The sequence below is a fragment of the Peromyscus leucopus genome, chromosome 5 (genome assembly GCF_004664715.2).
Source record: "Peromyscus leucopus breed LL Stock chromosome 5, UCI_PerLeu_2.1, whole genome shotgun sequence".
NCBI lineage: Eukaryota > Metazoa > Chordata > Mammalia > Rodentia > Cricetidae > Peromyscus > Peromyscus leucopus.
The window spans coordinates 38,832,760-38,849,180 of record NC_051067.1 but is presented as its reverse complement, the minus strand read 5'-3'; the positions used below and the strand labels follow the sequence as shown (position 1 = coordinate 38,849,180).

At 46.7% G+C, this 16,421-nt stretch overlaps 1 protein-coding gene across 9 annotated transcripts in view; it reads left to right on the top strand.

The window, feature by feature from the left end:
- Positions 1 to 15,903, top strand: part of LOC114700822 (cytidine monophosphate-N-acetylneuraminic acid hydroxylase) — a 141,819-nt gene extending 125,916 nt beyond the window's left edge. For 7 of the 9 annotated variants that reach the window (XM_028880621.2, XM_037205875.1, XM_037205871.1 and 4 more), the window contains 5 exons: positions 1,804 to 1,978; positions 4,058 to 4,174; positions 7,820 to 7,935; positions 11,356 to 11,452; positions 15,111 to 15,903. In XM_028880621.2, coding sequence (XP_028736454.1) covers positions 1,804 to 1,978; positions 4,058 to 4,174; positions 7,820 to 7,935; positions 11,356 to 11,431 — 484 coding nt within the window. In that variant the 3' untranslated portion in view covers positions 11,432 to 11,452; positions 15,111 to 15,903. The other 2 variants (XM_037205872.1, XM_037205873.1) reach the window with 2 other exon arrangements.
- Positions 15,904 to 16,421: the final 518 nt, after the last annotated feature.

The window sequence follows — 16,421 nt, the reverse complement described above, 5'->3', positions numbered from 1 at the left end:
GGGACAGGGAATCTAGGACTGTGGTCACAGAACTCAGTCCCAAATACTCAGCATTTCACCACATCTTAGGGATGAGAAGATGGTTACGAGTACAGAAAAGAAAGAAGAAGAAAGAGGAGGGAGTGAGAGAGAAGATGGAGAAAGGGAAGGAGGGGAGGATAAACGGAAATTTTCTAGTCAGAGGCAACAGCTGTAGAAGGGCAGGGCGTAGACTCCTGGATTTGGAGACTAAAGGAAAAGAGTGCACATATGCCATTGATTTCCAAATGATTCGATGAAATGTTCTCATACTGGGAGCCAGAAGAGCAGAGGACACAGCCAGGAAGGAACTTTGGTCCCCGGGGAGCCCTCAGAGCCCTGAGTTCAGAGCTGATGAGTGAAAACCCAAGGAAAGGACAGAAGGATTCCATGTGGAGGCCAGGGTCAGCATGACCTCCTGGACCACAGTGACAAAACTGTCCTTAAATCAGGAGAGCCGCAGAAAAAATTCAAAGCAAAGAAGGATCAGTATTGACGTGGCTTTCGGAAACCCCCTTCAGCTTCGTAGAGGAGAACGCCCAAACGGGGAAGCTACAGCTAGAGCTCTGGAGGCCAGGAGGCCAGGGGAGAGCTGTGGCTTCTCAGGGAAAGATCGGTGAGACTTCAGACTGACACCGGGCAAGGAGCTAGACAAGACTGGAGATGATTATTTCAGAGCTGGTACACTTTGGTGCCTCTGTAGCCTTAGGGACATGATGGACTCAAAGTGAAGCTTTGAGAAGACATCTGTTATTACCTCCAAACATGTGATAGACACGGGTGTGCTTGCCTCCTTCGATAGTTCCTCGTTCAGTTCACAGCCTATTACTTTTCTTAAGATCCAAGAGTCCATGTTCCATGGAGTGAGCTATCTCCCCAGGATGAACAGAGCTTTAGGACTGTCCATACCACTAACTGTATTTAAAGAAAAAAAAAAATCACACATTTGTCTGAAAACTAGAGTTTGATTAACAGACAGAGCATCGTGTATCAGAGGCACAAAATCCTATAGGCTAAAGTTTATTTATATGCTCAAATCTTTACTGGGCACCACGTAGCCAGACTCATCCTAGAGATATGAACAAACATTTGTTCACCCCAGAAGGACACCATTAACACCCCAAAGCTTTAGTTCCACCCAAGTGTAGCTTGGCAAGCCAGTCAGTTCACCGGGGTCACTGATAGAAGTCTCCATGGCTCATTAGAGAAAACCCCAACCTGTTGCAGTTCCACTCATGAAAGGTGCAACCCTGGAGCTCCTAGGCTGACCTGTGGGCAGCTCCGCAGGTGTGTGCCCTCTCCCCAGCTCCTATTGATGGCTCGGTAGCTTGGGGAAGGAGTCTTGTTTAGCCTTTGAGTTTTCTTAGCTTCCCGAGTCTTGGGAGTCTCCTCCACTCCTAGCAGGAAATGTCCCAATTGCTTTCGCTTCTTTCACCAAATGCCTTTGGCAATTGGGATGCAGAGGCAGCTGTGTGCCACATCCCCAAAGTCAATACACGTGGATCACATTCAACACTTAGTTATTTGGAGCAAAAGGGTCCAAGTCAGAGGTCTCGTAGCTTTGTATCTTCAGACATACACAAGACTGGTCAATGAACTCTGACTTGGGAACCTTGCCCACTAAATAGTGTGTGGGAAATGGTGTGGCTTAGGCTAGGCTGGGCCCTGGGAGTCAGTCACCCATCTTGAAACTACTTTTCTGGTGGAGTCTTCTTCAAAGCATTAGTTTTGCCTTCGTTATTTGCTGCCTGCTTCTCTGACCCTCCTCCTCCTTGTGTCTTTAAGCAAGGGCATTGTGGAGCCTCCAGAAGGGACAAAAATTTACAAGGATTCCTGGGACTTTGGCCCCTACCTGAAGACCTTGCAATCTGCTGTAGGAGACGAAATCTTCCTTCACTCGTCCTGGATAAAAGAGTACTTCACTTGGGCTGGATTTAAGAATTACAACCTGGTGGTCAGGGTATGGCACTCAATATTCTCTGCCTCTGCTCCCTTGTAATGTGGAGATCTTTGCAGCCCCCACCCCCCACACCATTTCCAGTTTGTTTTCTAATCAGTGCTTGGGGAGCCCCACAAACTGTCCAGCAGAAGATAGAGGAACTTTGTGATGAATACTTCTCCTTTGAAACTGAAGGGGCCGCCAAGCACAGCTCAGTTTGGCTTTTGCAGTATTTTTCTCTCTTATCACCATGCATTAAAAATTGTAAATCACCGTATAGAAAGTAATAAGAGGCAGGTGGATCTCTGTGAGTTCGAGGCCAGCCTGGTCTACAGAGCTAGTCCAGGACAGGCTCCAAAGCTACAGAGAAACCCTGTCTCGGAAAAAAAAAAAAAGTCGTAAGTGTCCTCGTAGCATTTTCATCTACCTTTGATTTGTTGGGGGCCCTCCATCTCCTGGAACCCTATCCTCTGTACCCTCCTGCCTATTACCCTCTCCACCCCGCTCCCTTGTGGTTGTGAATCATTTACATGGGAAGCATGTCAGGAATACTTCACTGTGAGGCTAGAGGGTGGAGTCCACTCAGAGGGGTGTCAACCTGGGGCAGTGTGAGGCCAAAGCAGCTTTTAGTGGCAGCTGTGCTGAGAACCAAACAGCACAAAGCAGGAGGCCCGTGTGGGTGCTAAACAGGAACGAGCCCCAGCACATGCGCATAGCACAACTAACCAGCTCAGGGTGTGTGCTGCTCACCACCACTGGAGGTGTGCCACAGCAGGGCAGGCCAGAGATGCAGCGCTGGGGTAGGGCGCATGCCTTGCGTGCCGGAGACCCTGGCTTCAATTCCTAGGATCACAAAAATTAAACCTAGCAGACAGGGAGTGTGAGAGGAAGAAGAGGCCTGGGGTGGGCCAATGGTCAGGGCAGTAGGTCACTGGCCACATCTGGCTTATGTTAAGTGCCTGGGTTTGGACAAGGAGCAGCCTCCATGACACTAGGATGTGGGTAGCACTCCAGTCACCAACAGATTCTGGCTGCCCTCTGGAGAGGACCATCCCCGGTTTGCTGTCCAGCCCCTGAGCATCAATACCAGGTCACACTTGCCCTACTCCAAAGTCATGGTTCTCCACAAGCATGATTTTCTGTGCCAGCCTGGGGCAATATTTTCCCTGCTTAACAGTGATCCAAACATGGTGTGAGCGTGTGTATAGATGAAAGATGGCACCTCTCCCTCCCTTCTTAGGATAAGTTATTTCAAGATTAGGTCATTTCTATACTTGAGGCATTCAAACATTCTTCTTTTAGTGATGTAAAAGAATAACAGGTCTAGGACCTTTATATATATATATATATATATATATATATATATATATATATATATATATATATTAGAAAATGTACTTATGTTAGCCGTTAGCTATTTTAAGGAAGTCATCTTTGAAACCCAAAATGCTGGGAAACTGAATGAGGTTTTCATTTGGGTAATGAGCTTGAAAATGAAACTTTTAGAACTTTTAAAGCATATATTACTTGAAATTTTAAAATCACAGTTCTTTATTTATGTGTGTGTGTGTGCGTGTGTGTTTATGGGACAGTGAGTGTGTGGAGGTCGGGGGCAACTTGTAGGAACCAGTTCTGTCCTTTACCACGTGGGTTCCGGGCACTGGACTCACGTGGTCAGCCTTGGTGACAAACACCTTTACCTGCTGTGCCGTGTCACTGGCTGGGTCAATGCAGTTCTGTTTAGCTGCTGTGTGATGTGAGGCACAGTCCACATTGTATGGTCCCCATCCAAAAGCTTCCGGGGCTACCCAATGTCTCCTTGCTCACAATGCTCCATACCACTGGAGTCAGAGGAGTGAGAGGAGTGGATTTGCTGATGCAGGAGATGAATGTAATGCTACCAGTGTAATGCTACCAGTTCAAGAGAGCAACTGAAACAGAGGAAGGGGAACGGGAAGAGGGAGGGAAGCGGATGGGAGGCTTGTATCAACTCGCTGCTCTTCTTTTAGAGTGTTTAAGACTTCTACATTCTTAGAATTTCTTAAAGACCTCAGCCACCTGATGAATGTTCTTCCATTTACTGCCTTTTCCTTTGTACAGATGATTGAAACAGATGAAGACTTCAACCCTTTGCCTGGAGGGTACGACTATCTGGTGGACTTTCTAGATTTATCTTTTCCAAAGGAAAGACCAAGCAGGGAGCATCCCTATGAAGAAGTGAGCAGCTCCTCTGGTGGTGATCCCTTCCTCTTCCTCTTGGTCTCTCTCTTCCTTAGCACTCTCCCCTTCCTTCTCCTCCCTTCTTTTCCTGCCTCTATCAGTACTTCCTTCCCTTCTCCCCTCCCCCAGCACTTCTCTTGACTCAGAAACACAGCTCAAAACAAGCGTGATTTATCTTTGAGCCAAACATGAGCGACCGTGGCCTGGGAGCACGAAAGCAGATTGTTCCGAATTACAGTCTACAATGTGGAAATGATTTATGAAGTTTTTAATTTCAGAATAATGTCAAGTCTTAACTCAAGGGATTTCCCAAAGGAAGCATCAGGTAGGCAAGTCACAGCCAAGCAGAGAACACTCTGCTCTAGACTTAGGGGGCTGCCTGATGACATTAGCTTTTGGCTAAGTTGATGCCTTCCAAAGGTTTTGTCTGGTAGGCAAAAGAATGTTGGCTCAGGCACAAAGGTGGGCAATGGCTGGGTATTAAAGGAGCGGAAGACAGTCTGAGATCATTTTGACTGTGGCTTACATCTCTCCATAACCGTGGAATTCTAATCAGCCGTTTACAGCTCTTACTGGGGTGTTCTTCATGGTCTCTTCAGTGTCCAGTGTCTAGAACCTCAGACAGATAATCTGTAATGAGACCTTTGCTACAGCCGTGACATTTTCAGTGTCCTCTCCAAGCCACTTGTCAAAAACACAAACTAATATGCAAAACGACACATTAAAGGTTCTATGAATCCAGAGTGCACTGTGACAGCATAAAAGGACTAGTCAGCAGGGATTTTCTCTAGGGTGCCCCCAAACTAATTGCCATTTCTCAGGCTGCCATCAGTTATAATAGAGATAGATCCCCAGCAAAATATGCTTAAGTTCCAGTGAAAGCAGATGCGTGTCTAGGAATCTTGATCTTTATTCCACAGCAAAGCCTCACTCTAGTAGCTACTTCAGCCTTAGGCAGCAGACATAATTTATTTCAAAATGGGCCTAAGTGATTTACACACCTCAAATACGGCGCTAAGGAGTAAGCCAAAATTTGAAGGTAACTGCCAAACAGGCCACACAGAAAAGTAAACAGAGTGGGCACTGTCAAACAGTTGCGAGCTGTCCTGTCCTATAACCAACCACACAACCAACACAAATACAGAGCCTTCAAAATAACAGTTCTTTGAAGTGTCCTTTTTCACAAATCAATGACGAGAACACAAAACCAACCAAGGACGAACCCCGAAAGTGCCCCAGGAACGACACATACCATAAAAACCAACAAATAGAGTATTCTCCCCAAGCCAGGCCAGAATCCAAAAACCCTTTTCCTCTACCAGCTCATCAGTACGTGTTCACAGGCAACCGACATCTAAAGGTCAGAAAATGAGGCAAGCTCCCTGCTGGGAATCCGCTCCCTCTTACCAGGGGGTCGGCGAGCCTCAAATTTGCCTCCTGGTTGGCTTCTCCAAAGCTGTTGCACATTGACCTAGATTCATTTAACCCCTAGCACCTTAAAAGGAATTAGGAAACAAACTGATAAGAAACGTGGTTCGTTTCTCCCTAGGCCAATCTGGGCCTTCTCTTTGCAGTGTTCCAGTGTTATATAGACCACGAGACCAAGCAGGAGTGTGTGCATGCTCATCTGAGTTGTCAGAACTGTACGGAGTCTCTTTGTGCCAGGCCAGTTCCTCCAGGTCACCAGGGCTTCAGCCTTTCACCTCTCCCAGCATTGGATTCCCGAGGAAATTTTAGTGGCCTACAATATCAGACCTACGTCTCAGTCTCCAAGGGTGCTCAGTGAAGGTCTCTGAAAAGGAAGTTGAGTCAGTGCGGACATGACATGCTTTATTGGGCCGGCCCCAGGTACCAGCGAATCCCTTGGTGTGGCCCTGTGATGTCCAGGAAAGGTCCTTGGCTTTGGAGACAGGTCAAGATTAGAACTGGTGTCCATCACTGTTGAACACAACTGCTCACCACGAAACTCCGAGCAAGTTCTTTGACCCGTCTGAGCCTTGGTTCCCTCCCTTGTGTAGGACTTGTTCCCACCCCACCGAACGGCTGGGTTGAGCATAGGCGATAATGCAGGAGAGCATGCATGCCTTGCAGCATTCACTCCGCAGGTGACATGTCATTAACCCTGGTTCCAGGGCCTTCCTTCTGCCCCTGAGATTATTGCTGGTGCCATTGAAGTGTGTAAGTCCCTAACTGGAAAAGTGAAACAAGACCTCCACGTCCTAGACATAATGACTGCTTCATTAGTGACACCTCTCTGTCTCTCTGTCCTGTCTCTCTCTCTGCTCTATCTGTCTCTGTCTGTCTGTCTGTCTGTCTCTCTTTCTGACATAGGGTCTCACTATGTCTTATTGACTGAGCCGGAACTCTCTAGGATGACCTCAAACTCACAGAGATCTGCCTGCCTCCCCAGTACTGGGATTAAAGACATATGCTAACACGCCTAGCTTTTAGTGAGCTGTATTTTAATAAACTGAGTTGACTTTTATGCTATGTTAAAACTGCAGCAAAACTTCCTCTATCTGATTTATGGATCTCAGAAAGCTAAGTTTTCACATGTAAGAAGACCCATGTGAACACCCCTTTCGTTATTCCCATCCTTGTTCATACTTATCTCAAAATCTTGAGCTCAAGCCATCCTCCCTCATCCGATTTGGGTAAATTGTTCTGGAGCAAGCACAGTCGCAAACAGTTTGTAAATATTATGAGCGGACACTGTTTGTCCCGTTCTGTGTTGCGATGCCAAGGCCACCGAAGCCAAAGCACACTTTGGTCTCCAAACTGAACAGAAGTATGTGTGGGCGTGGTGTGCTGGCCGCATGCTTCATGCAAGGCTAGCATGCTATGTGTTCAGAACCAAGGCTGCAGTGGAATCACGTCACAGAATGCGAGCAAGTGCAGCTAGAAACACCTCAGACTGGTTACAGTTGATTTTTACTTAAGTTTTTTCATTGCACACTCAAAAATATTTTAGTGTTGCCAAGTTTTTCACGACATCTACACCCAGTTATGGAGTCCTCCCTGCCAAAGTCATGGCTTACAGTTTTGGAAGCTGGGCTTGAGAAATACCCTTCTATTTCTTCAAGGAAGAGGAAGGAAGAGGAAGGAAGAGGGGGAGGGAGGGGCATGCACGCACACACACACACAGGCACGCACACACACACACACACACACACACACACACACACACACACACACACACACACACGGCTCTGGCCCGAGTTTCAGGTGGAGGCGCACGTGGTAATAGGACCCCTTACCGAGTACTTCCTGTCTAACCGCCTCATTTCACGTGTTTCTGTTCACAGACTCACTTGTTCCTCACCACACTCCTGTGAGGAACACCACCTTTTAATCTAAATTGTATAGGTGAGGACACTGGGGCAGTAGATACTGAACCACAAAGCGGGACCCTGGATCTGAGCCTCTGATCTGGCCAGCTGGCCCGCCTTCTGACCTGTGTGTGCCCTGCTTCCCTCCCTCCATTCTTGGGCTCCTGGCTCCCTCCTTCTGTCCTCGGCCTGTGATCCAGGCTCCTCTCCGTCACTCCTCTCTGCCAGCACTGGCAGCTCCTCCTCCCGAGGACCTGAGGGAATGAACTGGCACCCAGCAGGGCCACCCAGAGCTGCCATGTTTCCGTTTCAGATCCGCAGCCGCGTGGATGTCATCAGGTACGTGGTGAGGCACGGCCTGCTGTGGGACGACCTGTACATCGGATTCCAGACCCGGTTGAGGCGGGACCCTGACATATACCACCATCTGTAAGCTGCGAGTATTCGATGCCATGGGGCCAAGGGGGTGTGGGGGCATGAGGGCATGGGGGGCGTGGCCGTGAGGGGGCCTGGCGGGGACGGGGGGGGGGGAGAGAGGGAAGTGGAGTCAGTGGCTGGCTGTGTCCCCACTTAGCACAGATAGGAGAGGTCCCATCCTTTTTCTCTATGTTTTCAAGACCCAGTATCGTTCTGTAGCCTGGGCTGAAGTCAGGACAACCTCTACTTCACCCTCTCCCACAGGCTGGGATTGCAGGAATGCACCATCATGCCCGGCTCTGCATTTTATCAAGAAACTTGAGCTCAGTGTTTTGTGGACTGGGTGGTTTACAGGAATGGCCCACTGTTTTATTTATAAACCATATATATATATATACCATATATATATATATACACCATATATATATGTGTGTGTGTGTGTGTGTGTGTGTGTGTGTATGTATATTTAAGGTCATATTTGGGATCTCAGAAAGAGCAATTTTCTGCCTTTACATGCACAAGATCAAAGAAAAAGTAGTCTTATTATTACTACTGACCCTCAGTAGCAAAAGATGCAGACATATAATTTTTAAAATTCCTATTTAAAGGCCTGGATGGCAGAGATGGTTCAGTAGTAAAGCTTCCCGTTGTCAGGTCTGCTGACCCGAGTTCCATCCCAGAGGGACCAGTACGGTGAAGGAAGAGATCTGACCACTAAAAGTTGTTCTCTGACCTCCACACGCACACCATGCACACATGCATGCATTCACACACACACACACACACACACACACACGGAGACACACACAAAATAAACTAATTAGAATTTAAGAATTAAAGTGTCCAAGTAAAGCCCTCTAGCTAGTAGGTTGCAATTATAGTCATCTAAAAAATTTGTTTTTACTTATTTTCTTTATAATTTCAGTTTTCTTTGTTTGGTTAGTTGAGACAGGTTCTCACTCTATAGTCCAGATGAGCCTCACTGCATAGTCTAAGCTGTCCCCAAATTTACCATGATCCTCCTGGCTCAGCTTCCCACATGCTGAACCACCTCATTCAGCCCCGCCCCCTTTTAATGTCTTAAAAACTGTATTTTAAAAGTCTTCTAAAAATGTAGAAGCATGTGTCTGTTACAACCGTTATGGTTGCACTGGCCCCTTCTAAGAAACCCATTTCCTGCCCCTCCCTCTGCCCTCTTTTGGGGTGACTCTTGATAAAAGGGCTGTGTCTTCCTGGCCTATTTCTGTGAATACCCACATTTCTGTGGATATATTTGTCTTCAATAACATGCCCTATACTGTTGGGGGGATGTTACCACAGTGTTTCCATGCCACACCAGTATAGACGTTCTGCAGCTTCATCTAGAATATTCCAGCTACAACCCAGAGGTAGTTTTTCTTTCTGTCCGTCTTCTTTCTCTTGGAGTTGGGATATCTAAGTTTTGCTCATTTTCAACAGAGCCCATGTAACCAGTGCTGCAGAGCAAAAGCCCAGGACACCCCACACCTCCTCCACTCTTTCACCCTGAAACCTCTGTCTCAAGATGCTAACTAAGGGCAAAAGCGCCAGAATGGTTCCTCTGTGAGCACATGTGTAAATGCATGTGTACGTGGGGAGGTCATAGAACAGTCAGTGTGACTGCATGAAGAAAGACGGATGAGGGGACCAGTGGCTCAAATCCATCTTCAGGGCACTGTCAGGAGTTTTAGCTTTAACTAAGGGAAGAATTGGGGGGGGGGGGGGACTCACGTGCATAGTCAGGTACTCCAGGCCACCCTGTGGTCTGACTGGGCCATTACTTCAGCTCTGGTTCTGTACTGTGGGGTGGTCGGCAGAAGTCCTTATTACCACCATCACTTCAGGGAATGAGCCTGTTCCTTTAAGATAGTCACTTCTGTTCCAGGTACAGCCTCACCCCCGAAATGGACTGTTGCCCTCATGGTGAGTTATGGAGGTGTGTTCTGAGGGCTTTGCTCTTTCTGGAATCCAAGGTGACTACAGTTTAGGGCAGTGAATTACCTTTGTGTCTTCAGCCTTGAAGGAGGACGAGCTGGGGTAGGTAGATAGATACCTCTTAGTCATTGACATGCCTGTGCAGAGCCAAGCAGGTGTCTGCGCTGCACTGACGGAGACAGACACAGAGAGAAGGCAGAGGGGCCACCCTCACACTCTGCTTTAGTCACCTTGTGGCCCAGGGGAGAGGTCAGTGCTCTGGAGCAAAAGCAGCTGCCAAGCCCTTGTGTCTACACCGGGCTTCTTATCTGGAGGGAAAAAGAGAGACTGTGGCAACTTCTGGGAGATATCATTTCTACATAAAAATAATTCATCTTGGAGTCATCTTGGATGTGGATGCTGAAACTATCTTGTCATATCATTCAGCTGGTTCTGTTGTTGGTGGTTTGGTTTTGTTTTGTGGGAATTGAGACAGGAGCCCACGTAGCCCAGGCTGGATTCAAATTCACTATGGAGCTGATAATGACCTTGAATTGATGACCCTCTTGCCTCTACCTTTCAAGTAGGATTACAGGAGTAACCCTTTGCCACATCTGGCTTATATTGTGTTTTGAGAACAATAGGATGCCCTGATGAGTTTTGAGAAGCAGCCACAGCCCTATTTAATGGCTGCTCTTAAAACAGGATCTGTGGGTCTGTTAAATATTTTTTATCATAAAAAATACATACTTACTATTGAAATTTTGAAAAAAAAAAGTAGTTTAAAATACAACAAAAATTTGATACAAGAAATACTCCTCACTCAGATGGAACAATTTGTATTTGGTATCTAGTTAATCTTTCTTTTTGTACTTCCAAGCACGAGGTGAGTTTTTCCCAATGTGGGCAATGCTGGCCTCATTTTTGTACCTGCATGGCCACCTGTTGTTTCCCACATCACTCTGTATTTTCTCACACGGTCACTTCATGCCTGTCAGCCTGAACCCACACGCCGGCCGGTATTCAGACCTCGTTTAACAGTCGTTAGTCACTGAGCCCTGTCTAGCTTTTCACCGTTTGCAACAGCGGTTTGATGAATCATGTCAGTGTCTCTTCGCAGGTTCTCTGTTCTTTCCTTAGGGTGAGCTCTGAGGTGTACCACTAGTTCAGCAGTCAGCCAGATCGTTCTTCAGGAAGCAGGTTCACCTTCCCACACCTAAGGAGACGTGGTCGCTAACACTCTCTCTACCTGATGCTTTTGTTGTCTTGTATGAATGTAACTTTCACTAATTATAATTTTTTTAAAGTGGGGCTTTTCATAAAATAGCAGATGGCCATCATGTTCTAAGGGACCCTGAAAACTCTCAGATGCACCAGCCACTGAAATGGCAGGACAACACTGTTTTCTGGGGGGAGCTGAGACCAGGCACCGAAGAAACCCTGGCCAAGCAAGAGGCATCGACCTTTGAAGCCCGTGTCTCTCTGCTGTGTTTCTTGCAGGTTTTGGAATCATTTTCAGATAAAACTGCCTCTAACACCACCCAACTGGAGGTCTTTCCTGATGCACTGTGGTTAGACCAGACCCGGCATGTCCCAGGTAAGCACTTGGTGGGGCTGGTAAACACCTAGCTGTGTATCCTGTGGCATTCAGTTTTTTATCTAAATTCCAGCAAACCTGACTTCCAGGGGATCACGGAAGAGAGATTACATGAAAACATCGAGGTGTTAAAATAAGTGTGTAAGACAACTAGTGAGAGCCCTCCTCAGAGTCCACAGGCTCCTTGGAGGACGGAGGTGACACACACACAGACACTGTTTCAGAAAGAAATCCTGAACACAAAAGGAGACACAGCCACACGACTGGGAAAGAGAACTGCTAAAGCAGTGGGTGAGATGCAGCCTGAGATCAGTGTCTGTGGCGCCCATCAGAGTTGCCCTTTCCACAGCCAGGTGCAGAATCTTGTTAGGTGTGTCACCAAGCTTGTTCCCGCCTGCATGTGACCCACAGGACCGCATGCTACAGAAATGGCCATTTTCTTTTTTTTTTTTTTTTTTGGTTTTTTCGAGACAAGGTTTCTCTGTGTAGTTTTGCACCTTTCCTGGGACTCACTTGGTAGCCCAGGCTGGCCTCGAACTCACAGAGATCCGCCTGGCTCTGCCTCCCGAGTGCTGGGATTAAAGGCGTGCGCCACCACCGCCCGGCAAGAAATGGCCATTTTCTTGATTCACACATTTGTATTCATTTATTCCACCAACAGCTACCCTTTCATATTTATTATACATGCTAATAGTTGCCTCCCCGGACATGTTCTGTCTCTTAAACGTACAGTGTCAGGGCTGGAGAGTTGACTCAGTTGGTCAAGTGTCACACAGGTATGAGAACCGAGTTTATCCCCAGCACCCATGTGAAAAGGCAGGCTTAGTGGAGCCTGCTTGTAACTCCAGTGCTGGAGCGATGAAGACAGCCCGAACTCTGGGGCTTACTGGCCAGCCAGCCTAACCCAGTCAGTCGGCTTCAGCTAGTGAGCCATCCGGTCTCAAAACAAGGCGAGCGTCTCTTGAGGAAGACACCTGATATTGACCTCTGGCACATGCATGCACAAGTTCATATACATACATGTAAAGAGGACAGCATTATGTAATGGCCCCAGCGCTATATAGCATAGCCCCCCCCCCCGTGCACCCCATAGTTTTATAGGTGATGTACACTCAAGGAGGAAAAGAACACATCTCTTTTTGTCTCATATAGACAGTGTAGCTTGCCTCTTAAAATAGGCCTCAGTGGACTGGAGAGATGACTCAGAGGTTAAGAGCACTGGCTGCTCTTCATGAGGTCATGAATTCAACTCCCAGCAACCAGCTCACAACCATCTATAATGAGATCTGGTGCCCTCTTCTGGCATGCAGGAAAAAAACTTCATACATAATAAATCTTTAAAAAAAGAAAAGTAAAATAGGCATCAGTGTCTTCTCCAGTCAGAATAAGATCAAATCAGAACATCGAGTTTTATGGTTCATGTGTTAGTTTCACATAGGGCATTGGGCTGGGTCTTCTCAGTTGTGAGTCTAAGCAAGGGAGACACTGAAAATCTACACACTACACCGTGAGTGCTGGGAATGCTGAGCAGAGAAAGGTTGCTTTGAGATGAGCAGGAGGAGTGCTGGACCAGGGGCTAGGAGCTTGGGAGAGTGAATGCAGGCAGGAGGACCTGTAAGAAGTAATATTCTGTGTCAAAGAACCAGGGGCCGGTGAAGCTCAGTTGAAAAGGCAAAGTGAATGTGAGCAATGGTATGACCTCCCAGTGTGGTGGAGGGGACAAGGGGCGGGAGGGAGGCCGGGGGAATAAGAGGGCTCAGCGAAGGCAACACAGAGCTCCACAGTAGTGAGAGTAGAAGATTTGGAAGGTCAGTAGACGGCACCAAGGCCCTAGAGCTGGAGCAGTTCTGAAATACAAGCTCAAGGTGCCGATGAGTACGTGGCTGGATGAGATGGAGCAAAGCCTCAGGCATGCAAGCCAAGCCTTTGAGTGCACTGAACGTTGACTTACCAGGATCCTAGTTTGCTTTCCTTTGCTGTGATGAACTCCAGGACCAAAAGCAACTTGGGAGGAAAGGGTGTGCATCATCTTACAGCTTATAGTCCTGTCCTGCATGAAAAGAAGGCGAGGCAGGAACTGACATGGAGGCCATGGAGGACACTGCTTCCTGGCTTGCTCTCCATGGTTTGCTCGGCCTACCTTCTTATACACCCCAGGACCACTGCCTAGGAGTGGCACCTCCCAAAGTGGGCTGAGCCCTTGCACATCAATCAGTAATCAAGAAAATGCCCTATGACACATCCACAGGACAATTTGATGAAGGCGATTGCTCAACTGAGATTCCTTCTTCCCAGATATGTCTAGGTTTGTGTCAGGTTGGGAAAAAAAACAAAAACAAACAAACAAACAAAAACCAGTACAACAGGGAAGCAATAAAGTGTGGTTATCAGTACCTCATACTTGTGTGCTATATGACCACCTGGTTCTCCTCGTGCCCCAGGTCATCTGAAGTGATACAGGAATAGCATGCACCACACAGGGGTGCCACAGAGTAAGGCATATCTGGAAGAGGGACAGGCACATGGGTGAACAATCAGTAGCAATCATGTCACCCTCACACACTGCTCAGGAGAGACATGTGACTCCCGGGAAGATGCTGGGTAAGTCACAGGGCGCTAGTAATGGCTTTGTTTCAGTCCACATCCCAGGCTTGGAATCTCCTTTAACTTAAAGCCTCCAGCATAGCTTGAACTGAAGGGGAAGAATGGACCACAATGCAAGGAGGAAACGGAAAGCTATTATAATGACACACACACACACACACACACACACACACACACACACACACACACACTGTGGATTAGCTACTGTTCTCATAGCTGTGAGAAAATAATTGACAGGAAGATGGAAGGGCTTAGGTTAGCTCACAGTTGCAGGGGGACCGACAGTCGTGGTAGGGAAGGTTAGCAGTTAGAGCAGGGGCTGGTCGCTCACACTGTGTTCACAGCCAGGAAGCAGACAGGGACAAATGCTCAGGCTTTGCTCACTTTCTCCTTTCATTCAATCTAGGGACCCCAGCCCATAGAATGATGCTCCCCACATTCAAAGCGGGTCTTCCCTGCTCAGTTGGAACTTTCTGGAAACATTCTTATAGACATACCCACAACTACTGTTATTCATTGGTAGTATCTTTTATTGAGAGATGGCAAACAATGCGCAAAATTCAAGAATTTGATCTTACATCTTGAACACATCAGTTTATACCAAAGAGGACATGTTTAGATTAGCAATGAGCACTGCATCTGAGAGATGCTCGCACATCTGCCTTCTGTGAATCACTGCATAAGCTATTTTATTGAGGCCGGAGATATGTCCTGGTAGTACAGCGCATGCTTAAAGTGCATGAAACCCTGGGTTCCATCTTCAGTACACCCCAAATCCATCCCATCCACAACTCCCGTGGAGGAAGAACCAAGAAAATCCAGTAAGAATGAGTTCTGTATGGAAAATAAAGCCAAACAAAAGGAACTGTGAGTCCGAGCATAGAGTGAACAGGAAGGAGAAAAGGCACAGGATTCCAATAGCAGGAAGGAAGGAGGGAAGCAGAGACGGTAGGCGAGGAGGAGTGGAGGAAAGGGTGGGAGATGCAAGTGGGCAGGAGGGAAGGCTGCTGGGATTTAAGAAGAACGTAAAAACCGCTCTTTTGGTCTTTGATGGATTAATCCCACAGACAGCATCATGAAGACTGTTTTCAGAGAGAACTGCTGACACCAGCAATTTACCAGACACAGGCCGAGGAGCTGCCCCGAATGGTCCCACCTCACTGGAACTGAAAAGACCTTGATTCGGTTATGAAATCTGTCGGTTCATGGAGCCTGGGAATTCTAACAGTTAGATAGATCTTTGATCGAGGGATGATACAACATTCGTTAATAATCTTACAGAGAAAGTACTTTAAAAGTCAACAGAAAATAAGAATCTATGTCTTCAAAATAACAACAGCAAAAACCCCCAAAAAGAACTCCTTCTGGGCCTTTTAAAAATACTTTTTCAATGTTGAAAATAGGCAACTAAATTGCCTGTGGGTTTTTGTGTCTATTTTTGATTTAAAAAGTTATGATTATTTCAGATGTACTAATTGGTTTGTAAGAAACTGTAATTGGTATCCAAGGTTCTTTGCATGTGGTTTTCTAATATCCCTTCACACAGTGACAATCAAGTGTTCTTTCTGACTGTCACCTACCTCTTGAATGTGACCTCAAAATTGTTTCCTAACTCTGATCAACAGAAGACTGACTGTCTCCTTCTCACTAAAATCAACAACATGGATGATAGATCATTCTTGTTTATTTCACTCTAGGAAAAATAGAAATGCCTAGAAGTCAGAAATTGGACCTTGTGATTTATACTGTATAGTAAGTTATTGTTACTACTAAAATAATGTAATGTTTATCAAAAGAGATGTTCAAATGTATATGATGGGCAAATAAAAGATTATCTTAAACAGAAATTTGTTTTCTCACTCTGTAGGCCAGGCTGATCTTAAATGTGGCGATCCTGCTTCAGTCTTCTGAGTGCCGAGGTTTCAGGGGTCATCACACTAGACCAGATCTGTGACTTGGAATAAAAAGCCTTGCCTTTCTACTGAACTCTTAGGAACGGTACTTTCAAGGTCATTTTGGCTCTCTTCTTGACATCCCCAATGAACAACTCTTAAACCCTCTGGTGTGAGACTTCCTTCTCTCTGGAGACAAACAATGGTGACCCCTCCTTACAATGTCCCAGTGAAAACCAAGGTAGCATTCCACTCACATTCACCTAAGGAACCAATGAGTTACTGGTTTTACTTACTAAACAAGGTTAAGGATCTTCTTACAGGGTCATAGCAGACCCCAAAGAAGCCATACTAAGAAGTCTTCACCTAGCATGGATGATGACTTCCTTATAGCTGTATGGGGGTCTCCCATGTCTCCCCCTTTCCTTAGCCTTTATCTGACTCTATATAGCTAGCACTTTCTGAGACCCAAA